The sequence below is a fragment of the Equus asinus genome, chromosome 4 (assembly GCF_041296235.1).
Source record: "Equus asinus isolate D_3611 breed Donkey chromosome 4, EquAss-T2T_v2, whole genome shotgun sequence".
NCBI classification, from domain to species: Eukaryota; Metazoa; Chordata; class Mammalia; order Perissodactyla; family Equidae; genus Equus; species Equus asinus.
Window position 1 is genome coordinate 23112883 of NC_091793.1, and position 23899 is coordinate 23136781.

Below are 23899 nucleotides of genomic sequence, written 5' to 3' on the forward strand. Positions count from 1 at the left end.
GGGGCTGCCTAACTGGGAGGCTGGGTTGGGGAGGCAGAACGGAGCCCCGGCCTGGTGGGCCAGCCCTGGGGATGATGGGTCTGTGGGGGCCAGACCCCCCTAGGGACAGGGAATACTCTCCCACTAGGGCAGGAGTGAGTGAGGAGGGGGATTAGCGTGGCTCAGAGATATTTGCATCCTTCCAGAAGCCCATTCCCAGCTCTGATGCAGCCATGGACCTCAATCCGTGGGCAGCTCTCGTCCCTCTTCTCAACCGCCTCCTCCAGTCAGCCTCCTCTGGCCAGAGGTGGGACGTGGGCTTCCGTGGGGCCCCGAGTCCCCCCACCACCCCCAAAGTGGCTCTATTCCTGGCTCTGCTTGGCATGTAATGAGCTGACCCCTGACCTCCCCCACCCCCCGTGCTCTGCCCCCTGGGTTAGGTCAGTGATGAAAGTCCGTGGGAGACTGTGGGTGGACGGAGAGAGACAGTGCCTGGCTGTTTCCGCCCCTGGCAGCACGGCCATGCTGGCGGCCCAGTGACTAGCTCTTTGCTCTCTCGCTTTCTCTTCCTTTTCCTCTCTCTCTCTCTGTCGTTCTGTCCCTTTCTCTTTCTCTAGGTCAGGAGTTCTCAAACTCAAGCAGGAAGTTAGGGACCATGCAGATGCCAGGACTGTCCCAGAGATTATGAAGCGGCAGATCCGGCCTGGGGGCCCACGGTTCAGACACCGGGCTGGGGACCCCGGTAGGACCCACTTTGGAAAGATCCAGAAGACCCCGGGCATCACTGCCCTCTCTGGGCCTCCACCCAGTGTGAAATGTATCCTGGGATGCGAGGAGTCAAGCCAGCCCCAAGGGAGGGCTGTGAGGATGACATGTGACACAGATGTGACTGTCTTCTCCCTCCTTTCCCCTCAGATCTGCCACGGCCCCACTCAATACCCAGATGTGTCAGATCTGCATCCGGCTCCCTGTTTCGTCCCATGGGTCCGGCTGGCCATCTTTGCACCAATAAACGCCACACTGGCCTAATGAATTCGCTTCATAATAAGCCTTGGTTTTCGGTGGGGCAAATGCCTCCCTCTTCAGAGAGTCTCAGCTATTCTTAGGGCTTCGCTCTTTCTCACCGCTTTTAGAATCAGCTTGACAAGCTTCACCAAAACCCTGTGGGGGTTTGATTGGGACTGAATTGAACCTAGACATAAATTTGGGAAGATCTGACATCTTTATGATATTGAATCTCCCTATACACATTAGTGGCTGTCTCTCTGCATTTATTTAGGTCTCTTTCTTTTACTTTTTTTCTTTTTCTTTTTTTTTTTTTTTTGAGGAAGATTAGCCCTGAGCTAACTACTGCCAGTCCTCCTCTTTTTTTGCTGAGGAAGACTGGCCCTGAGCTAACAACCTTGCCCATCTTCCTCTACTTTATATGTGGGATGCCTACCACAGCATGGCGTGCCAAGCGGTGCCATGTCCACACCCGGGATCCGAACTGGTGAACCCTGGGCCGCCAAGAAGGGGAATGTGTGCACTTAACTGCTGAGCCACTGGGCCGGCCCCTCTTTTACTTTTTACTAAGAAAAATTTCAAATGTACAATAGAGACAAGAGGATAATGAGGCTCTTTTTACTCGACACCAAGCTTTACCATTTATGCCTCGTGGCTACTCGAGTCTCAGCCATAACCCTGTCCATTCCCGCCCCTTCTCCCATCCCAGCATTCATTATTTCGAAGCAAATCTTTGGGGTCTTTAATATTTTCCAATAATGTTTTTTGTCTTAATTTTCAAATAATTATAGATTGACAGGAAGTTGCAAAAGTAGTACACTTTCCCCCAACGGTGACATCTTACATAACCATAGGACTTCACCAAGACTGGGAAATTGACGGTGGTACCATCCACAGACCTTATTCCGATTTCACTAGTTTTAATGCATTCGTGTGTGTGTGTGTGTGTGTGTGTGTGTGTGTGTATAGTTTCAAGCAATTTCATCACCTGTGTGGATTCATATAATCACCACCACAATCAGGATTCGGAACTGTGCCACCGCTGCAAAGATTCCCTCGTGATGCTCATTTATAGCAACGTCCATCTCCCTTCCCTTTCTCCTCCCCAATCCCTCCAGCCAGTAAGCGGTTCTCCATCTCTGCAGTTTTGTCATTTTGAGGAGGTGACATTAATGAATCTCACAGCAGGTAACCTTTCAGACAGGCTTTTTTCCCTCAGCGTAATTCCCTTGCGCTCCATCCAGATGGCTACATGTGTCAATTGTTAGTTTCTTTTATTGCTACATAGCGTCTGGAGCTTCTTATTTGTTTAATAACTCACTCACTGAAGGGCAATTAGGTTGTTTCCAATTTTTGACTATTACAAATTAGGCGGCTGGGCACAATTATGCATATTTCCTTGCGGGTATGAGTTTTTGTTTCTCTGTAACAAACGCCCAAAAGCGTGGTTGCTGGGTCACCTGGTAAGTGTACATTTAATTTTTTAAGAAATTGCCCAACCATTTTCCAGGATGGTTATACCACAGTAACGTTTTACCCTTTCCTCTGCAAATATTTTGTTAGATTTAATTTTTGTTATTATTGTAAATGAAGGATTTAACAAAATTACACTGTTTGCTCTGATATTTGTAAATGCAGTTGCTTTTTATTGAGACATAATTTACCCATATAAAATTCACCCCTTTAAAGTGTACAATTCAGTGGGTTTTAGTGCATTCACAAGCTTGCACAACCATCACCACTAATTCCAGAACATTTTCATCACCCCAAAAAGAAACCTTTACCCATGAGCAGTCACTCCTCATTTTTTCCTTCCTCAGCCCCTGGCAACCGTTAATCTACTTTCTGTCTCTATGGAGCTGCCTATTCTAGAGATTTCCTATAAATGGAATCCTATAACATGTGGCCTTCTGTGTCTGGCTTCTTTCACTTAGCATAATATTTTCCAAGTTTATCCATATCTTGCAGCTGCAATTAGTTTTTGATATTGATTTGATATGGGAGTATCCTGTATCGTCTCTGCTGGATTTTTTTCATAGTTCTGGTAATTCATAGATTATTTGGGGTTTTCTGTGTAGACGATCATATCATCTTCAAATAATGCCACTTTTCCTTCTTCCTTTCCAATCCTTCTCCCTTGCTGCTGTTTCGTTGTCTTACTGCCCCAGCTGGAGCCTTGGGTACAATGCTGAATAGACGCATGGATGAGGGCAAACATCCCTGATTTTAGAGAATGTGTCCACTGCTCCTTTAAGACCTGCGTGTGTGCTGGTGTTTGTAGATAATCTTCATGAGTCTACAGACATACCTTCTATCCCAAGTTTGCGAAAACATTTTTATCATAAGTAGATGTTGACATTTAGTGCTAGTGCTGAGACAATCATACGGCTTTGCTCCCTTAATTTATTAACGCGATGGATGGCACTCACAGGCTTTCCAGCGCTAACCCACCCTTGCGTTTCTAGGGTAAACCCACTTTGGTCATCATGTATATGTCCTTTTTATTCATTGCTGGATTTGTTTTGCTAATATTTTATTTCGGGCTCTTGCATGGAATTTCATAAGCAGTACTGGTCTCTAATATCCCTTTGAATGTCCTATGTAAACTGAAGAGCCACCTCTGATCTAAAGCGTCTAAGCGTCTCTCTCGGAATGCCTCTGTCCCTGTCCCTGTCTCTCAGGGCCCCTCTCTGTCCCTCCCCAAATACACTGCTGTGGCTTGAGGGGTGCTCCCGTGGGTGGCCGACAGTGAGAGGCACCAGCAGAGGATGGCAGCTGCAGGAGCGGGACCTCGGATTTCGGAAGGGCCGTAGAGCTGTGAGTCCCCCGCCAGCCGAGGGGGCCGTCGCTCCTGGGCCCCTCATTGAAGAGGGAGGTTACACAGGAATCGCCCCCTCCCTTCGCCTTGGGGAGGGGAGCCCTCCAGAGGAAATGGCCAGAAAGGGGCTGGGGTCAGGGGTTAATGACCCCATTGTGCTCAGGGCTGATGGATGGCCCAGCTTGTCAGTGGCTGTGGCAGAGCCAGCAGCCCCAGGGAGACCCCTTCTCCCTCCCTGCAGTCACCATCTGAGGGAAGGTCCCTGCTGGCCTTTGATAACCGCTGGGGGCCGCCCTCCCTGCTGTGCGGCGCCTGGCCAGCCTCTGTGGCGGGGTCTGGTCTGCTGAGGCCCAGAACATAGCCTCCACCTCCTCTGCTCCACACCCACCCCAATCCCTGCCACCAGGCGCTGCAGGTGGCTGAGGGTGCTGACCACGTCCCTTGCCCCCTCTGATGTTGGGCACCCAACACAGGCTGTCCTATGCCAGCCCTGGCCATCTTGTCAGCCACAGGGTCCTCAGAAGTGATCTGGTGAAGCCCAGCTCTCCCACATTTGGGACAGGGAAATGGGCACGACACGGTCAAGGCTCTCCTCTGGAGTGGGAGCAGGGGCAGTGCCAGGTCCTGTGACCTCCTTCTCAAACGTGCCCAGCCTGGGGCCAGCGTTGAGGGTGAGGTGAGTCAGACGCAGTCCTCCCTCAAGGGGCTCCCGGCTGGGGACCTGGGTCCAGCATGTGCACAGAAAAGCAGAACTAAGTGCAGTAAATGCAGTAGGCACGGTGTACCATGGGTGCAGAAAAGGAACCCCTCGCCCAGCCAGGGGCTGGGGGAGGCTTCCAGGAAACTGGGGCTGATTCTAAACGGGTGAGTAGAAGTTAGATCAAAGAGGGTGGGGGCAGCAGGGAAAGGCATTCCAGGCAGAGGGAACAGCATAAGCAAAGGCACAGAGTAAAACCAATGTGGTGTGTGTGAGTCACAGCAGTTCAGTGGGGAGAGATGAGGCTAAGTAGGTCAGCTGGGCCAGGTTACCAGGGCCACATGTGCCATGTTAGATGTTTAGACTTGGCAGTTTGTCACTCGAGTGGGGAAAAGAGCTGAGAGCCTGGTTCTAATCCTGTCTCCATCCATCTTTATTCATTCTTTAGTCGTTCAGCAAACCAAGGAACAATGTGACCTCGGGCGGGTCACTTCCTCATGAAGCCTCCTCCAGCAGGCCCTGCACTGGGCCCCCACGGGGAACCTAAAAGACCAGGCCTGAGTGAGCACAGGTTCTCCGATATCTTCTTGTCACCAGGCTGGGGCGGGGCAGGGGTGCATAAATGTTCTCAGTCCCAGCATGTTGAAAAACGGCCTGGGGGATGGGAGCTTTCGAGAGATGGTTTCAGGGTGACGAACAGGAGGTCTTAGCAGCCCCAGCGTCACAGCAGCCCGCTGCCCGGATGGCCTCATGGGGACTTCCGGTTACAGGGGACCAAAGGAAACCCGCGCCACGTGAGCTGGATTTTCTGCTATTTGTAGTCAAACGCATTCCTAACTGACTCAAGCTCCTTACCTCTGGCTGAAAAACATAAAAATACACTCCAAGATCTTACACGTGCACACGAGAAGCTTTTCCAGAGAAATGGGACTCTCTTAAAATACAGGAGACACTCCACATCCCCATTTCAGTAACTTTAAAATTTGAAAGTGTTTATTGCAGAAATTTGGAAATACAATAAAACACAAAGCACTAAAAAATCTTTAAAAATCACTCAAAATCCCACCACCCAGAAATAACTAAGATAAGGATTTTTGTGTTTTCTTTCCATTTTTTTCTACACATTTTTTTTTTTAAAGATTTTATTTTTTCCTTTTTCTCCCCAAAGCCCCCCGGTACATAGTTGTGTATTCTTCGTTGTAGGTTCCTCTAGTTGTGGCATGTGGGACGCTGCCTCAGCGTGGTCTGACGAGCAGTGCCATGTCCGCGCCCAGGATTCGAACCGACGAAACACTGGGCCGCCTGCAGCGGAGCGCGCGAACTTAACCACTTGGCCACGGGGCCAGCCCCTCTACACATTTTTAAAAGAACTTGAGCTATATGTTTCTTTTTGTTTTGTACTGAAGTTATATATATGCATATATTGTTTTATATCCTGGTTTTTACTTAAGATTATACCAAAAACAATTCCTATGTCACTGAAATTCCTCATCAGCATCATTTCTGGTGGCTGCGTTATATTCTGTCATAGAACCACGCTATAATTCATTTCACAGGCCCCCCACAGCTGCACACTAAGATGGTGGCCAGCTGTTCACTATTCAATGGGCGTCTCTGGGCAAGACTCTTTTTTTTTTTTTTTTTTCTTTTAAGGAAGATCAGCCCTGAGCTAACATCTGCTGCCAATCTTCCTCTTTTTGCTGAGGAAGACTGGCCCTGAGCTAACATCCGTGCCCATCTTCCTCTACTTTATACGTGGGACGCCTGCCACAGCATGGCTTGCCAAGCGGTGCCAAGCGCACCCGGTATCCAAACCGTTGAACCGAAGTGGAATGTGCGAACTTACCCACTCTGCCACCAGGCTGGCCCCTGGGCATGGCTCTTTCTTTAGACCTGGTTCACTTTAACAAAGTGTTATACAAGTGCAGCCTCCCCTTGTACCAAGTCACGACAGCAGCCGCTGAGCCAGGAGGCCATCCGCGGGTCCTCTGACAAGCAGCCGCCTCGCAGGGCCCCTGGGTGTCCTGTGGTTAAAGAGCGGCTCTGTGTCCGCCCTTAAAGGCAGGCTGCAAATGTTGTCATCAACAAGGCCAACTTAGCAACAGAGTGTTTTGTTTGTTTTGTGATAAGAACACTTAACATAAGATCTACCCTCTTAGCAAATGTTTAAGTTTTAGCAACTGTTTCCCTCTTCCTGGACCCTCCCTCTGTCCGTCCCTGCACCTTCTAATGACCTGTTATTCTGCTCTGGTCTAGGCAATCGCAGCACCAGGGTATCACAACTGCGCCAGAAAGAAGGGGGCTCTGAGTGGGCTCCCTCAGGAGAAGTGCCTGATGGGGGCGAGGGAACCACAGCAAGACCTGCTCTCGGAGCCTCGGGTTCCCGAGATAATTCATCTGCTCTGCCTCCCTCACGGGAGCCTGGCCCCACAGAGGTCCTGGGGGTCTGCCTGCTGACCTCCTCCACCAGAGAGACAAGGCCTGGGGCCTGTAGGATAGGGGGCAGAAGGCGGGGAGCTGAATGAACCATATACAGAAGGGCTGAGGTGGCTGTGGCCACAGAAGGCCTGGGGCAGCCTCCTTCTCTCCTCTCCAGATGCCCCCATCCCCGCTCACACCCGGCAGGCCCCTGGAGCTTCTCCACACAACCCCATCCCCGGCCTAGGCCATGGGTCACTCACAGCCCTGGGACCAGGGCAGTTCGGCCCTCCCACTCTCAGCTGGGATGTGAAGTCAGAAGCCCAGCGCATCGGCCTGATGGCGACCACCATTGGTGCCAGGAGGGAGGGGTACCGCCAGACGTGGGCTTTCACCTGGCACCCTCCAGCCCTCCCGGACTCCCAGCAGACACCCGGGTCCCTCTTGTGGGAGAGGCTGAGGCTAAGCTTCTGGGTGATCTGTTGGCTGGGGGTCTCGCTCCTTCAGGAAGAGCAGTTGAGGCATTTTTCTCCCCCGTTATTCCTCCTTCTGCCCCTCCCACCAAATCAAAGGCAGCAAGCCTCTAAAAACTGCAGGTTGGCGGCTCACTGCATCCCGAAGTAGAGAGATCTCCCCCCGGGGGCAAAGATGTCCAGGCAAAAGGATGCGGCGCTCCTCAGAGGTCTCCTCGGCCAGAAGCGCCCGTCCACCCGCAGGGCCAGGTCTCTCACCCATTTGGGCCAGGTCACCAGGAAACCTGGACGAACAGACCCCAAGGAACGTCCAGGTCTCACCCCCTGGACCAGCTGAGAGGACAGCACCCTCCTCCAACTTCTCGCGCAAACTGCCTCGGCCCCCTGCCCAGGCACCACCCTCCGCCCGCTCCTGGAGCAGCTCTTCCTCTCCTGCCCCTTCGAGGCAGAGTCCCCGGGGGCCAAGCCCCTGCCTCCCGGCTACTGGCTGGGCGACTCTCTCTCTGTCTCTTTTTGGTCACAGCTTCACTGAGATGTAATTCACGTACCATACAATCCACACACTTAAAGTACACAATTCAGTGTTTTTCAGTATATTCATAGAGTCGTACAACCATCACCACAATCATTTTAGAACATTCTCATCACCCCAGAAAAGAAAGCCTGCACCCCTTAGCCATCACCCCCGACTCCTGGCCCCGGGCACCCACTAACCTACTCTCTGTCTCTAGAGATGTAGCCATTCTGGGCATTCCAGACTTGACGCCTCTTGCCTCAGTTTCCCCATCTATAAAATGAGGATGATCGTGGTGCCCCCTCATAGGGTTTGTGGAGAGGATTCAGATAAGTTAATATGAAGGCTTAGGATCGTGTCCAGCCTGGGGTAAATGCTGTGTCACGCCTGCTCCTGTTACTGCTCGGCAGCGTCTCCGGCGCTGGGCTCCTGGGCTGCCCGCCTGCCTTCCACTTGCCCTGTGAGCTCATTTCGTCCTCGTCCACCTCCGCAGCCCAGACCTCTCTCTGAGACTCCAGACCTCCCGGCAGCCCCACCCAGACAGCCCCAGACTCAGCGAGTCCTTCCTCCCCAAGCCTGCCTTCCTGCTGTGTCCTTCGCTCAGGAAATGGAATGACCTTCCCCGGGTCACCCAGGCCAGAAACCCAGGGGTATCCTTGACGCCTCCGTCCCCCTGTGCCTGCCCCCACCATCTGGTCCATCAGTCTGGACTTTGTCCCCCAACCTCTCCCTCCCCTGCCAGCTTCCCTGACCACTCTCCATCACCAGCTCAGTGCCCACAAGCTTGGTTCTGGTGTCCAGTGTATTTCCGTCCACCACTCACCTGCTGAGGGGTCTTGGGCAAGTTGCTTCACCTCTCTGAGCCTCAGTTACCTGGATGATAAAATAGGGGGGACAATAGTGCCTTCTTCATCAGCTTGTTTCAAAGACGACTCAGTCGCTCCTCGCCCGGGCCCCGCCTCCGTCTTGCCCACAGCACACCTGGCACCCGCTTCATAAGGCACCAGTTATGGAGCGCTGACCACGCGTAGGACACGAAGCGAAGGCCCCTGTGCGCTACTCCCTTAACCATCACGACACTCTCACGAAGCAGGGGCTGCCCCCCTCGCTCTACAGATGAGGAAACTGAGGCCCAAGGTCCCTGAGCTGGAGTTAACCACTGCCTCAGGGAACACTGCTGGCATTCTGCATTGATTCAAAACATTTATTGAGCACCTACTGTGTGCCAGACACTGAGCTCCATCCTGTGAAAACAGTAATAAAGCAGACTGGCATAGACCAGCCCACATGATCTTTCTAGAACACAAATCTGACCCCTCTAAAATCCTTCAGTGACAACCCCACTGCACTCAGGATCCAGTCCATATCCCTTATCAGGGCACCCTGGGTCCTCGGGAGCCCCCCTCACTGCCCTCTGCCCACCTCTCCCACCCTCCCTGCCCCTACTTGGCTTCAGCACACCGGCCTAGTGGGGCCTCTCCCCCTGTCACACACCATCCACCTTCTCCTCCTCCCCCCCAGTGCCAGCTCCTTTCTTACCCCTTCAATTTCTCTGCCTGGTGAACTTTCACTATCTTTTGAGGCTCCATCCACGGTCACCTCCTCCAGGAAGTCTTTCTTCCCCAACCTCCCAGCTGGGCGATGTGCTCCCAGGCCCCCATCTTACAGCACCCTGGCTCTTTACTGATTTGTCCCTCCTCTCGGACTGTGACTCTTTGAGCGTAGGCCCGGGGTCTTATTCATCACTGAATAAATCTTCCCCCTCTCTCTCTGTCCCCCCAGCCTCCCATCCCATCCATCACCAAGTCCTCGCCGAGCCAGGAGGCCCCAGCCCCGGCACATGGTTACAGGTGACGCACGCTGCCAGCGCTGTGAGCGGTGGCGCTGCCGCTTCACGTGTCTGTGGATGCCAGGCAGAGGGAGGTGGAGGAATCCACAAACGTTTGGAGCACTTGAGCACAACCTCCTCGGGGCGCCGGCTTCCGGGATCGCAGACAAGGGGCCCAGGTTGCTCTAATCTGCCCAAGCCCCCTCCCCCAGGCCCTCGGCCTCTCAAGGGGCAGGCAGTGGCCCTGGAAAGAGATGACCAGAGCTGGAGTCAACTAGGGAGCCCCAAGTCCTGGCCGCGTATGCCCTCTGTGCCTCAGTTTCCTCATCTGAAAAATGGCGTCTGTCAGCCTGTCCCTGCCTGCCTTGCAGGGCTGTTGGGAGGGGCCAGGGGAGGGGACAGTGGACAGAGACTGTCTTCCCAATATCTGACAGGCTTCCTGACACGCCTATCTCGGACACGTTCTGTTTCATTTTCCAAACTTGCAGTACATTTGGTTTTAGGCTTTCTCCAGAGGCCCAGACCCATCTCGGTGCTCCCTACGGGTCGGGCATATTCTGAGGGTTCTTTCTTGGAGAGGATGGTGGGGGAGCACACGGCTTGGTCCAGCTGCAGCACCTGCTCAATGAGCCATCGGGACAGATGGACACTTACCCACTGAGCCTCAGTGTCCACCTCCAGAAGATGGGTGTCACTGCCGCCCCGGGGCTGCCGTAGGGTCAAGTGAGATGGTGGATGGGAAGGAGTCTTGCTTCAGTGTGGGGAGGCCGCACCAGCACGGGAGCTAGGGGGGGAAGGGTGCCCCCTCTCCCTGGAGGACAAGAGGTACCCACAGGACCCATGTGGAGCCCCAGCGACCCCCCACTGCGGCCTCCCAGAAGCCAAGGTTCTGCCTGGAAAGGCCACTCTCAAAATGGCCGCCGCGGCCACAAGGCCCCTGCTCCTCCCAGGGCGCCCGGGGAGAGGGAGGGCGCCACGGCCAGGCCACGGTCACTCCTCGCAGCCCAGGGGTGCAGCGTGGGGCGGGAGGCGCAGGGAGGAGGGAGATGGGGTGGGTGGGGGGCCGGGGAAGAGCCCGAGAGAGAGGGGCAGGGAGAGGAACAAAAGGTCCCTTTGTGGCGCGGGGCAGGGGGAAGAGGGAGCGCATTACCCAATGCCCAGAAGCCATGTTGGTAACAAGAGAACCATTCTCCACCTCGCTTGGAAAACAACTTGGAGCAGAGAGAGACAGGGAGAGAGTTAACCCCATGGGCGCGGGCGCAGGGGCCGGAGGCCGCCGTGGGAGGTGGGCAGGGAGTGAGGACCCACTTGGGGGCCTTTCGGGCCCTGTGAGGGGTGATTTCCTGTCTCCCAGGCCTGGTCTGCGGTTGACGCGACCAGAGTCCCAACATGGCCGCTTGGCCAAACCCCAGCAGCCTGTGGACCCGGGGACTGGAGCCATGGCTTCTGCTGCCCGGGCCTGGCCAGACATGTGACCCCCGCTTGCTCCGAGCTCCAGGGCCTGGCTCACCCCAAGCTTAAGGGAACCACCCTGAATCCTTACATCTTATGGCTTCAGGTCCTAGGGCTGGTCCCCGTTCCGGCTGCGGACGCCACTTGCCTCCTTTTGCAGACAGGGAGCGTATTTCCTCCTGAGGAAGTCCCTTCCGTCTTTGCACAGTTCTGCCTGCTAGGAAGTTTTTCCTAAAATTTAATTAAATCTCTTTCATCTCCACCCAGCTCTCGCCCCTTCCCCCACCTTCTACCCACCAGCCCTGCTTCTCAGGCTCCATGAGACCACATCTGATAATTAGGCAAATGACACTAAAAGGAGCCACTGTGCTCTGGGCGCTTCACATACGCTCCCTTAACGACCATGGCTACCTCCGGACCCGCCTAGCTCAAGTGAGCTGCTGTCCACTCTGCTGAGGTCACTGTTCTAAAAGCCCCTAACCAAGGGCCACGCGTGGGAGGCACCCCATGGATAGAAGGCTGTAGATTGCTCTTATTAGCAGAAGAAAGAGGTCTCTCCTTCCATCTTCCTTTCTTCCACAAATACGGGTTGAGCACTGGCCATGTGCCCAGCACCATCCCAGTTCTGGGGCAACAGCAGTGGACAAAACACACACTCCTGTCCTCAGGGAGCAGATGTTCTTGTCAGGGAGATGGACAAGTAAATTTCCAAGCTAATGTCAGGTGGTCATCGCCTGTGGCACAGACAAAGCAGGGTAAAGGGAGAGTGTGACAGAGGGATGTTACATTAGAGACAGGGGCCAGGGAGGGCCCCTGCAAGGGTGTGCCATTTGACAAAGATCAGAATGAACAGAGGAAGACTATCTGAGGGGAGAATGTTCCAGGCAGTGGGAGCAGCACGTGCAAAGGCCCTGAGGGGGAATGTGCCGGGGAGTCTAGGAACAGCCAGGAGGCCAGAGTGGCTGGAGCTGAGCGAGGGGAGACCAGAGAAAGGGGATCAGACAACTTGGGAATGCCGGAGGAAACGAGTTGTGAGGGGCCATAGGAGCTGTGAGCAGGGGGTGCTGTGGTCTGAGCTCCACTTCAGCAAGGACTCTCTGGCTGCCGTGTGGGGCATAAACTGTAGGAGGTCAAGGGCGAGAGCTGGGGACCTACCAGGACTTCTGCCACAGCCCCCCACCACTGCATGCTCCCACCCCTCGAGGCTACTCCCCCTAAGGCCGCCCACCTTCCCATCATATGGTCCAGTCGTTCTTTGAATCAGTGTTGACCCAACACCTTCCATGTGCTAAGAATAGGGGCCCTTGTTCCTTTAGGATTGGGCAGGTTCCTAAAGAGCAAACTTGCCCCGGGGCGGTGCACAAAGGCTGGGGTTCCGGGCAGCTGAAGGGGAGACCCTGAGGTGAACCCCACCTGGGGACGATGCCTCTTCCTGGGGCAGGCTCCGCGTGTCTTTGCTGGCTGATCCTGACTCACAGCTCAGAGCTACGCAGCACAGGCCCCTCTAGGAAGCCCCCCTGGACCCCAGGCCAGGTTGAGACTCCCTCCCCTGGGAGTGGTTCATTCCATCCCAAGGGGAAGGAACTATCATTATACCCATTTTACAGAGGAGGAAACTGAGGCTCAGAGAGATGTCATCATCGTCCAGGGTTGCACAGCTGGTGTCAGAGCTGGGATTCTAACTCAGAGAGGGGCCTGGCTCCTTTGAGCACTTCCATGGCCTCCCCCAGCCCCATCCTGTGCCAGGCACCTCTGTCTCCTTAGATCCAGCACTGGAGCCCAGAGAAGGGCCGCCACCACACAGCCAGGAGGTGGCCAAGCAGATTCTAAAGCCAGGAGTGACTGACCCCCTCCACCCACAACAGGTCTGAGAAGGCGAAAACAGGACTGAGATGCAGGGGAGAGCGAAAGGGGGGGAGAGGCCAGGCCTGAGGCCCAGTGGCCAGGGCGTGGGCAGCCCAGGAAGGCAGGGAAGATGACCAGCAGGGACAGCAAGCCCAGCGTGGCCAGGCCTGGGGGAGTCAGGGGAAGGATGATGGCCGGGGGCAAGGCAGCAGGCTCGAAACGGCAAGGCGGGGGCAGAGGAGGAGGAAGGGAAACTGGCGACGAGCTGAGCGGGGCGGCTGGAGAGGTGGGAGGGTAACTGGGAGAACTGGGGAGGCAACCTGATGAAGCCCCAGGGTTCTGGGGCGCCCCTGCCCTGCCCGGGGTTTGGCCCAGGTTCCTGCCCCCAGGAGGGTGCTGGAAGGGGGTCAGGTGGGGGTCACAGGCCTCTCACCTCACAGTCCCAGGGGCTGGGCCCACTGGAAAGTGCACTGGAGACAGCGCGGTCACGCGGGAAGTCACCCAGTGCGGGCCCAGTGCCCTGGTCCACGTCACACGCTGGCTGGGCGAGAGCAGGACGGAAGCCTCGAGGCCCTTCCACGAGGCACTGTCGTCAGTCAGGGGAGTCACATGGGGCCCTGGCGCCTTCCGGTGGCCTCCCGCCTCCTCCCCGCCCCTGGGGATCCTGCCACGGCTCTTGGAAAACAACTGAGGAAATCAAGTGGAAACACAGATCCGCCACCGAGTCCCCCCCCCGTTCCCTCGGGCCAGACCCCTGCCCCAGGGAGGCCCTGGCAGCCCAGCGTGGTCAGCCTTGGTGAGACCCGGGGGGCACCATCCTTGGTCTCAGGCTCCCAGAAGCTGGGCCTGTCGCCCCATCTGTTCCCACAGAGCCAGCCCCTCCCCAGGAGGACCTCAGACACCAGAGCTTGGGCCCTTCCCTCTCCCCTCTCTCCCAAGCAGCCTCTAGACTCTGGGATCCAGGGCCAGGGAGACGCCAGGCCTGGCCCTGCCAAGGACTAACTGGTCACCCTGGGCAAGTCCCTTCCCGTCCATGGGCCTCAGCTCCCTCATCTATAGGACAGGAGCGAGAAGCCTGCCCAGTCCCACCTCACGGGCTGGTAAAGAAAGACAAGGAAGTAGGGAAGGACGGTGTAAACTGAGAAGTGCTGTGCCCACGGAGTATCACTTTGATTTTTACAGAGAATTGCCTTCCAGGCTGGGGGAGTGAGCTCCATTCGGGGCACATGAATTACAGATGGCAAAAGGGGTCCCTGAGGTTGCTCATCTCTGACCAGCGGGGCCCCAGCCCATCCAGCCCTTCTCAGCCTCGCCCCTCCCAGCACTGACCACGCCAAATGCCTCCCAGCCCCTCTTACAACTCCACGGACAGGCTGCTTGCGCCCTGAAACACCCTTCTTGCATAGAGGGCCTCAGTCTTGGAGCCGCCATCAGCTCCCTCTGTGCAGCGCCCTGACCCCAGGCAGAGTGAGCGGCGCCCGGTGCACAGTGTGTTGGGCGTGCGCCATCCTACTCAGGCCCCGGGAAGTGTGTGAGCTTCGTGTGGGCAGGGTCTGGGTCTCAATCATCCACGCTCAGCTCTGGGACTAAGGAATAGCAGAGTTTAAAAGAGGTGACTGAGCAGGTGTGCGCATGGAGTATACGAGAACGTGCGTGTGAAGGTGGGCGGGGTGCTGGAGGAGCTGAGAAGGGTCGCTGATCACCGTGCTGCACCCTGTCCTCCACTGAGCCCCCAGTCTCCCGGGACCCTCGGCCTGAGCAGCAGCTCAGCTCAGCTCCGTGCTGACAGATTCGGGGCAGCGCAGCCCCGGCCGGCTGACAGCCTTGTGTCTCTAGGAGGAACGTGACAGCGGAAAGACAGGCGACACTGGCCAGTCAGAAAGTCGACAAATCACCCAGACTTCAGGCAGAGGGGCCTAGGATACCGGGGAGGGGACGTCGGACGTGAGCGATGCTTTGAAGGAAAACCTGCGGTGGCTGATGATTAGCTGCGGGGGGATGAAGGGGCGGATGAGTCAAAAATGACTCCGAGGTTTCACGCCTGGGTCGCTGGGGAACAGTGGAGCCATTGATGGGGCTGGGAAGCGGGTGGGGGCTGGCCTTCGGGCAGGATGATGACTCGGGTTTGGAACATGGACTCACGACATTTTTGGGCTGGAAGCAACCTCAGAGATCACCCAGGTCACACGTGACAAAGCAGAGGATCCGTGAGGAGCAGCTGCTTGGCCAGGACACCGCGTGGGTCGGTGTCAGGGCTGAGGCCAAGGACCTGTCCAGGGTCAGTCCCACACCCAAAACACAGCGTTAGGTGCTGCGCGCTGGGGCCCCGGAGGAGAAGCAGACCCAATCCCCACCTCAGGGGCTCGCTGTCCTGTGGGACAGACAGACGTGCCCATAACTACAGCTGATAGAAGGGGTGCCCACTAGGCATGGGGAGATTCAAAGGGCCAAGCCTACCTTGGGGTAACATGATGGGAGGGGGGTAACCAAGCAGTAATAATCGTGTCCCAGTTGTCAGTGGTCGGGCCCTCTGCGCCAAGTGCATCTCGTGTAATGCTCGCAACCAGCCTGCAAGCTACAGAGTACCATTGTCCCCATTTTATGGGTGAGGCTGAGAAAGACTAAGCAGACTGTCCAGGGTCTCACAGGTCTGATGAGGCCCAAACTCGCGCTCTTAGCCCTGCTTCTTGGAAGAGGTGTGCTGGGGCTGAGGCCTGACGGATGAGTAGGAGTTTTCAAGTGATAGAGAGGGAGGGGGCAGCACCAGGCTGAGGGACCAACATGTATCAAGGCCCACAAACCCACCTTTCCATTGGCAGAGTCTGAGGTGCTGGTGTTCTGTGGCCCAGGACCCGCCATGTGGCTCTCCCTGCCCCTCACCCTGTCCCCAGGCTCCTCACTTCACAGGACCTGGCCTGCCCCACCCCCTACTGGTGATCTGATGAAGGTGTCAGGTGAATGAGCTGGGGAACTGACGCCCACCTCCCCAGGCCTGCCCAGTCCAATACTGTCCCCACCCCCACTTCCCCACGGCATCCTCTTCTCATCCCAGGAGTGATCCCGCAAATCACCCCAGCCCAGAGTGGTGAGGGTTGGCCTGACTCACCCAGCACATGAGCAGCTGAGCCAAGGCTCAGACCCACAGGGCCTGGGGTCTCAGACCGCAGCAGAGCCCCTGAGCCAGGACGAACCACAGAGTGGTTCCCCTCGGGCACTGTTCCGTCCTTGGGCTCCCATTTGCAGGTCACCCTGAGAGTGAACCAGGAGAGAAGGAGGGTTGAGCATTGGAAACTACAGCTTATAACCCAGGGTGCTGGAGTCAAGTCATACCAGCTCGTGAGAGCCAATTGCTAAATTTTCTGGAATTTTCCAAGCCTGTTGATGTCACTTTAGAAGCTTGAAATTGGCCCTGGTGAGAGTTTTTACATGGTGAAAATTATCGATCTGTCCCTCTATGGGCACCCCCTGCCCTGACAGAGCTGGTTGTTAAGCACTTCCCAGCACACCACTGTTCAGGGGTCACACCTCCTGGCTCCCCTGGAGGCTTCTGGGGTCAAGCTCCCAGCCTAATCCTGGGCTCTTGGGGGACCCGCTCTTGCTCAAATCCATGAGCATCTCCTGCTTGCCATGGATTACAGCCCAAACTCCTCCCCGGGGCCGTCCAGCCCAGCACCAGCCGATCTTTCCAGCTGCAGCCTGAACTGCTCCCTTCATGCCCCTCTGCTCCAGCCACACAAAAATAGACGATACTTGTTGAATAGTCCTTGCTTCCCAGCAGCCACACCTCTGCTCGTGCTGTTCCCTTCCCTGGGCCGCCCTTCCCTCATCTCTGCCTCTTGAAATCCTCCCCACCCTGTAAGGCTTACTTTATAGCCAGTGCCCAATAAATGTTCTTTGACTGAATGGAACGGCGTTGAATCGAGGCCCCGCAACCAGGACTGAACTGGGGTTTTGGAGAGGCTGGGGCCATTCCCCCGCCTCAGGACAGAGACACACCAAAACCCTCTTGCCGTCCCCAGCCTGCTTGTCTCCGAGGGGATGGAGTGTTAACGGAGGACAGACTGGTGGCTGCCCTCAGGGACAGCAAAAACAGGAACCAACTCAAACCACCCAGGCTACTTGAAAACTCATCCCTCCATTCCTGTTCAGCCTTTTGAACTCCTCTTCATCCTTCGAAGCCCAACCCAGATGCTACATCCACCAAGAGGTCTTGCCCAGATAATAGTCTTCCATTACCTCCTCGTCCCTCTGCCTTGTGCATGCTTTGAGGAATTACACTGCTTGTTGAATGAACTTGAATTGACTCCACCACTGTCTTGGGCAAGTCATCCCTTCTCCTTGGGCCTCAGTTTCCCCTTCTGTATAAACTAGACTTGAACTAGGTAATCTCCAAGGACCTCCTACCTCTCGAATTCTAGGATTCTGTGAATTTTGACCCCTCCCCCTCCCCCTCAGTCTCTAACCTTCCAGTCTCCTTCCCTAACCTCCCAGCCTTCGGTGGGTGGGCAACACCCCTTCCTCAGTGGCCTCCCCCCTCCCCCGACACATGCTGGTGCCTCACATCCCTGAACTCCATTTCTCTGGGTGCTCTTTTCTCTCGGACTATGGATTCCTCTGAGAGGGCAGAGGCCTCGCCGCCCACCCCGGCGCTGCCCACAGGACAGGCCCACAGTCAGCATCCACGAGTGCCCGTCAACGGGCCGTGATGGAGCATGGGGACTTGCAGGCCTTTGGCAAGTCTCAGAGTCCCTGTTGAGACAGGCCCAGAGCCACCTGCCCATCACAGCAGGGGGCTCCCCCTTGAGCCTCCAGGGCAAACAGCCACATCCCGTTCTGTGCCTGTCTCACCCCAACCTTCAGAGGGTGTGTCTGTGCACGAGTGTGCAGGGGGTAGATGGCTAACCCGACCTTCCTGTCCCATGCAGCAGATGAGCGTGGCTGCCTGGCCACTGTCCTCTCTCCGTCTCTGCCTTCTCCTGCATCTCCCGAGCACACTGTGAGACCGATATACACAGGCCGACCCACACACAGGCATACCCAGAGGCAGATGCATGAGTGTGCATGTGTGTGTGCATACACACATGCACACGGAGGGTCATGAAGCCCCGGATCAGTCACCTGCGCCAACACTGGGAGCACAGGGAGGTGTCATTTGTGTCATCGGGTGTGTTGACCATAGCGGGACCATGTGGGCTTGTCAGAAGGGGCTCTGGATCCCTTGTGGGCCCTGAAATCCCAGCACCAAAGGCTGTCCCCACCCTGAGGCAGTGCGGTGCAGCAGGAAAGATGTCGACCCCCGGCCCCCCACCCCCAACTAGCCCTGCTTTCTAAGTTCCTTAAGCCCCTCACGGCTCTCACGGGGCAACCTCTTGCAACTCAACCTCAGTGTCTCACCATTTCTCACACGCACGTGGGGCAGAGTCAGGGCGCAGGGACAGACCAAGCAGAGCAGGCTGCAGGATGTCCCAAGGACAGCCCAGTGCGGCCAGTCCATCCCAGAGGGCTCCAGGGAGCGGCGGCTCTCAGGAGATACAGACATAATGGTTGAGAGCCTGGCCTCTGATGACTCCTCCTCCCTCTCGGTATCTCAGTTTCCCCTCTGTAAAGCAGTGGTAGGCAACAGCACCCACTCAGAAAGTTGTTTGATTGAGCAAGTTGACAGACGTCGCCACAGCGTCTCGCATGCAGTCAGCGCTCGATCCCCATCAGCCGCTGCTGTCCTAAGTATAGAGGACAGGTGCCCAGTCTTCCTTGCTCCTTTCCTGAGCCCAGAGGTCTGTCCACGCACCCTGCGATGGGTGCTGGGAAGACACCCAAGGCCCCTGCCCTCAATGAGCTCTTGAAGATGGAGGAGGGTGCAGACGGGGAGAGAGCAGCTCGCAGCCTGCTGTGTGTACGTGTGTGCGCACACATGCAGCTGCCTCTGAGTGCGCCAGGGAGACAGACAAGGACAGCTGAGGCATCAAGCCCCAGTGGAGGAGGGTCAGGAGCAGGAGAGGGGAGGTGTGGCCTCAGAACTGCCAGGAGTGAGAGGAGGGAGTTCCAGGCGGAAGAACGCTGGCCTGAGTGAAGGTGTGGAGGGTGAGCATGGGAGGGCGCGCTGCAGAATCCACCAGCTTCAGGACCACTGCCACCAGCAAGGGAAGCTGCTCTCGATGCGCCCCCCCCCCCCACCCCGCCCTCCATTATGCACAAAGCCCCCAGCCCCAGGCAGGAGGACACACCTACTTTTCATGCCACTGCACCTTTGCTCATGAAGCCCCTCCCATAGGTGCCTTCTCTAAGAAGTGTGTGAGCTCAGTGTGCTTTCCTGCACTCACCGGCGCCTCTCCATCCCTCCAGGACAGGTGTGCCCTCAGACCTGCACCTGGTGGGAACTCAGCAGAGATTAGTTGAATGAATGAACAAATGATTGAATGAATGAATGAAGGGAGTGACTGCCGTATGCCCCCTAGACACTGGTGATTCACCTGATGACTGGCACCATCCCGCACCCCATGACCCACCACCGCACAAGCCGCAGGAACTCTGACACACACCCGGCCCAGCCGCCATCACACCCCGGGGAGCCACGTGGAAAGCTGCTCTCTCCCGGCATGCCCCCTCCCCATCCATCCTCCCACCCACGCACACTTTCCCTCTTGCCTGGGGCAGCTGGTGGGAGGGTAGGGGCTTGGGCGGGGCAGGGCCAGAAGGGCCTCGGAGGCAGCGGGGGCAGGGGGCTGGGGGAGGCTGGGAAAGTCCAGGCTGTCTCTCCTGGGGGGCGGTGGGCGGCGTGGTGGGGAGCTCTCAGGGATGAGGGAGGGAGGAGGGTCTCGGGCCCTGTACAGCTGCGGTCCCCTCCCCAGCAGCCTGCGGGGGGACAGAAAGGCCTCTTTGTTCTCTGCCTTTAAAGGGTAAGAGAAACACTTATGCATGGCAAATTAGCCCAAAAATGTATTTCTCTAAAACACCCAATTGTCTCAGCAGGCCTGCAGCTGCAGGGAAGTTCCAGGGAGCCGGGGGAGGGGGCGGCTTTGGGGTGACCCTGGGGGACAGGGAGAGGTGGTGGGGAGAGAGGGGCCATCTTGTCTTCCCGCCTCTGCTCTCAGAATCCCACAGTCACAGAAGGGCACAGCTGGCGAGGGCCCTGGGGTCAGGAAGACCAATCCCCTGGTGTTTCAGAAAGGGAAACTGAGGCCCAGAGAGGCGGCGTGACTACAGTAGAGTGACCACTGGCATGCGACAGAGAAAGGGCTGGTCCCAGCTCTCCTGGACTCTTTCGTCTGTACCTACTGCCTCGGCCATGCTGGAAAGGAAGGGGCCCTGGGTCCCCAAGGTCAACCCAGCCAGCTGCCCCAGGCATGAAGGAGAGAGAAGGAAGCTGGTGGCTCTGCCCCAAAGCTGCCCACTCAGGGCTTCAGTGCCCAGCAGGATGGACAAGGGCACCAACCAAGCCCCGCCTCCTCCCCACCACACAGCATCTGAAGAACAGCGTGCCCAGGGGGCGATGGGATATTCGGGCACAGGGACCCGAAGGGAGTTCCCCACGGAAGACTTCCCCCAGGAGCTGGCAGGAGAGCCCCTTGGTCAGGGAATTGAACCAGAGGCATGCACCGAGAAGGTTCAGGATTCTACGTGGTGCTTCCATTCAAGGCTCATTCTCCAGGAATCTGTTCTGTGTGGGCCCCAGGAGCACCCCAGGCTCCCAAAGATGAACCAGAGACAGCCCTGTCCCCAGGGAGCTCCTAGTTGCATGGGGGAAACAGATGTGTAAACAGACAGCCATCACGAAAGAGGCCCAAGGAGAGGGGAGGTCCAAACTGAGGGACACATACGGAGGATGGGGATGTTCTGGGGGGGGGTCTCCCCCAGAGCTGGGCCCTGAGAGGTGGGTCTGAGAGTGGGACGGGGGCACATTCCAGGCAGAGGGAACAGCACAAGGACACAACCACGGCTCCTAAGACCAGCTGTCCGACGTGGGAATTCAGAATGGGTGTTTTCAGAGAATTCCCTGGGCATCTTCAGAGTTCCAGCCCATGTAGCAGACACAGGAGAAGGAGAAAACATGGTCCTGGCCCTGGGGGTCTTGTCAACTTGACGAAGTGAGTTTATAACAGAAAAAACACTGAGCTGGCCATGAAAAGTGCCAAAAGGAGGGTGCAGAGTTGGGGCCTTGGGACCCTGTATTCAGGTCCTGGCCCTACCAGCTCCTGTGAGACCGTCAGCCCCGAGGCTCAGTTTGTGCATGTGTACAACCAGGTGACCATATCTACCCAGGACGACTGTCATGAGAAAACATGGGGAGAGCCAAACCCATTGGCTGACACCCCGTAGGTTCTCAGTGTATGTTAGTTCTGGCCCCCAACAGAGAAGTCTGGAAATGAGGGAGCTGGGAGAAGGAGGGGACGGGGATGCGGATGTGTGTGTGTGACTGTGTGTGTGTGAGTGTGTGCACGTGTGATTGCGTGCATGAGTAGGTGTTGTGAGAGTGTGCCTGCATATGAGTGAGTTGTGCACGTGTGTGAGTTGTGGTTGTGTGCAAGTGCACACATGAATGCATATGAGTGTGAGCGAGTGTGTGAACGGGTGTGCGTGCATGTGTGTCTTCAGTGACAGGATCACATATGGAATGCTTCTTGGGAGACCTGATCCAGCTAAGCCTTGAAATGTCAAATGTATGAAGAGGCCAAGTGGCCTGGAGAAAGGCCTCTCAGGCGGCTGGAAGGACCAGAAAGGACACCAGGCCTCTTGGACCTGCTGGAGGCAGGGGGACACCAAGAAGGAGAAACCCACTGTGAGGTGGAGGCCTCATCTCCACCCAGCCTCCCCAGGTTCAATGTGGCACCAGCAGTGGAGCCAGACCCCAGAGTAGAGCAAGCCTTACCTAGGCCCCCTCTCAGGCTTATCCAAGAATCTTCCCTCCAGGAGAAACCCAGACTCCTCAGCAGTGTCAATCATGCCCTTCAGTCTGGTCCCTGCCGCCCTCTCTGCACCCCTGCTCCCAGCCTCCTCCACACCTTATTCTCCAGCCGGATCAACTCACCTGCTCAGACACACCACCTTCCCTCCCCCCTCCACCTAGTGGGCCTGGCGAATCCGGAGTCAGCTGCTAAGTGCCGGTCATCCCTCATGTGTCCTTTCACCTGCCTTCCTGCAGCCCTGTAATGTTGTCTCGTGCTCGCACATCACCCAAGACAGTCCTTACAGCATGCTGTAATTTATGAAACTATGATCGCTAGACCCCAAAACCATGGGAAAACTTGCCAAAGATTTCTCTCTATAAAAGGCGCTAAGAATTGAAAGCGGGGACTCGAACAGGTATTTGTACACCTGTGTTCACAGCAGCATTATTCTCAATGTCCAAAAGGTGGAAACGACCCAAGTGTCAATTGACAAATGAACGGATAAACACAATGTGGTACATACATTTAATGGAATATTATTCAGCCTTAAAAAGGAAGGCGCTTCTGACATGTGCTACAACCCAGAGGAACCTTGAGGACATTATGTTCAGTGAAAGGAGCCAGACACAAAGGGAAAACAGTGTATGATTCCACTCATATAAGGCACCTATAGTAGTCAGCTCCATAGAGACAGAAAACAGAACAGTGCTCACCAGGGGCTGCGGGAGGGAGCAGGGAAGCTAGTGTCTAATGGGAGCAGAGTTTCCGTTTGAGATGACGGAAAAGTTCTGGAAATGGATGGTGGTGATGGCTGCACAAACTATGAATGTCCTTAATGGCAGTGAACTGTACAGTTAAAAATGATGAAAATTTTGGGGCTGGCCCCGTGGCCGAGTGGTTAAGTTCGCGCGCTCCGCTGCGGGTGGCCCTGTGTTTCGTTAGTTCGAATCCTGGGCGCGGACATGGCACTGCTCATCAGACCACGCTGAGGCAGCGTCCCACATGCCACAACTAGAAGAACCCACAACGAAGAATACACAACTATGTACCGGGGGGCTTTGGGAAGAAAAAGGAAAAAATAAAATCTTTAAAAAAAAAATGATGAAAATTTTATGTACAGTTTACCACTGGGGTTCGGGGGAGGCACCAGGCACAGATAGTTTTTCGAGGAAGTTCTTTTTAGATTTTAAGAAAACAGTCTTCTTTCTGTGTACCCTGGTGTGAATAATAGCAAAAGATAAACAGACCACACCGACTTCTGTCAGGCAGATGTCGCATCTCCTTGTCTTTGGCGCCCCAGACCCAGCACAGGTGAGGGTGGGACAGGTGCACAGAGAGGCGTGTTTTTGGTCAACAAATGGCTTCGATGACGAGGTTCCCTCAGACCCTCTGGGACACCCACTCTGGATGCATCCTTCCCCGGCAAAACCCCCCGTCTCAGCCCAGGAATCTTCTGAGTGTGGAGCACCCCAAGAGAAGCACAGTGGGGTGCCGAAAGAAAATATTAGCATGTCTTTCCATTCTTATTTTCAGTCCCCTTATTTCGAAACTTCGACTTTGTGTATGTTTAATACTGAAGTACACGTATATAGTTTGTAAATAAATAAAAAGTTATGCCTCAGGATCTGACTTAGGAACTGAATAGGTACTGAGAAATTCTTTCCTATATCTCTCATGATCCAAAACTGAGGAACAAAATGTATTTCAATAATGGCCTCAATAACCAAACCTGGCATTGGATTCTTGCCATCCAAACTCAGGAGCCCAAGGGATCCTGATAGCGAGGAATACTTGTACATATTTGGGGACTGTGTGCCCCACATTTTTACTGAGAAAGATGCACAATCAAAGAAGTCAGAGACAGATGCTTAGCCCACTGGAGTAGCGCAGTTTACGGCACAGGTTAACAGATGGGAGAGGCGAGACTCACATCGCCCCAGGAGACAGAAGCCATTATCCTCTCCTATAGATGACGAAACTGAGGC

At 55.7% G+C, this 23899-nt stretch overlaps 1 protein-coding gene across 1 annotated transcript in view; it reads right to left on the reverse strand.

The window, feature by feature from the left end:
• Nucleotides 1–5470: 5470 nt before the first annotated feature.
• LOC123283572 (uncharacterized) overlaps nucleotides 5471–23899 on the reverse strand; it is a 49358-nt gene continuing 30929 nt past the window's right edge. Inside the window, exons 4-8 of the mRNA XM_070508503.1 lie at nucleotides 11333–11401; nucleotides 10883–10943; nucleotides 10387–10440; nucleotides 8728–8777; nucleotides 5471–7674 (exon numbers count right to left, since the gene is read on the reverse strand). Of these exons, the coding sequence (XP_070364604.1) occupies nucleotides 7455–7674; nucleotides 8728–8777; nucleotides 10387–10440; nucleotides 10883–10943; nucleotides 11333–11401 (454 nt within the window). The 3' untranslated portion in view covers nucleotides 5471–7454. The remainder of the gene's footprint in view (nucleotides 7675–8727; nucleotides 8778–10386; nucleotides 10441–10882; nucleotides 10944–11332; nucleotides 11402–23899) is intronic.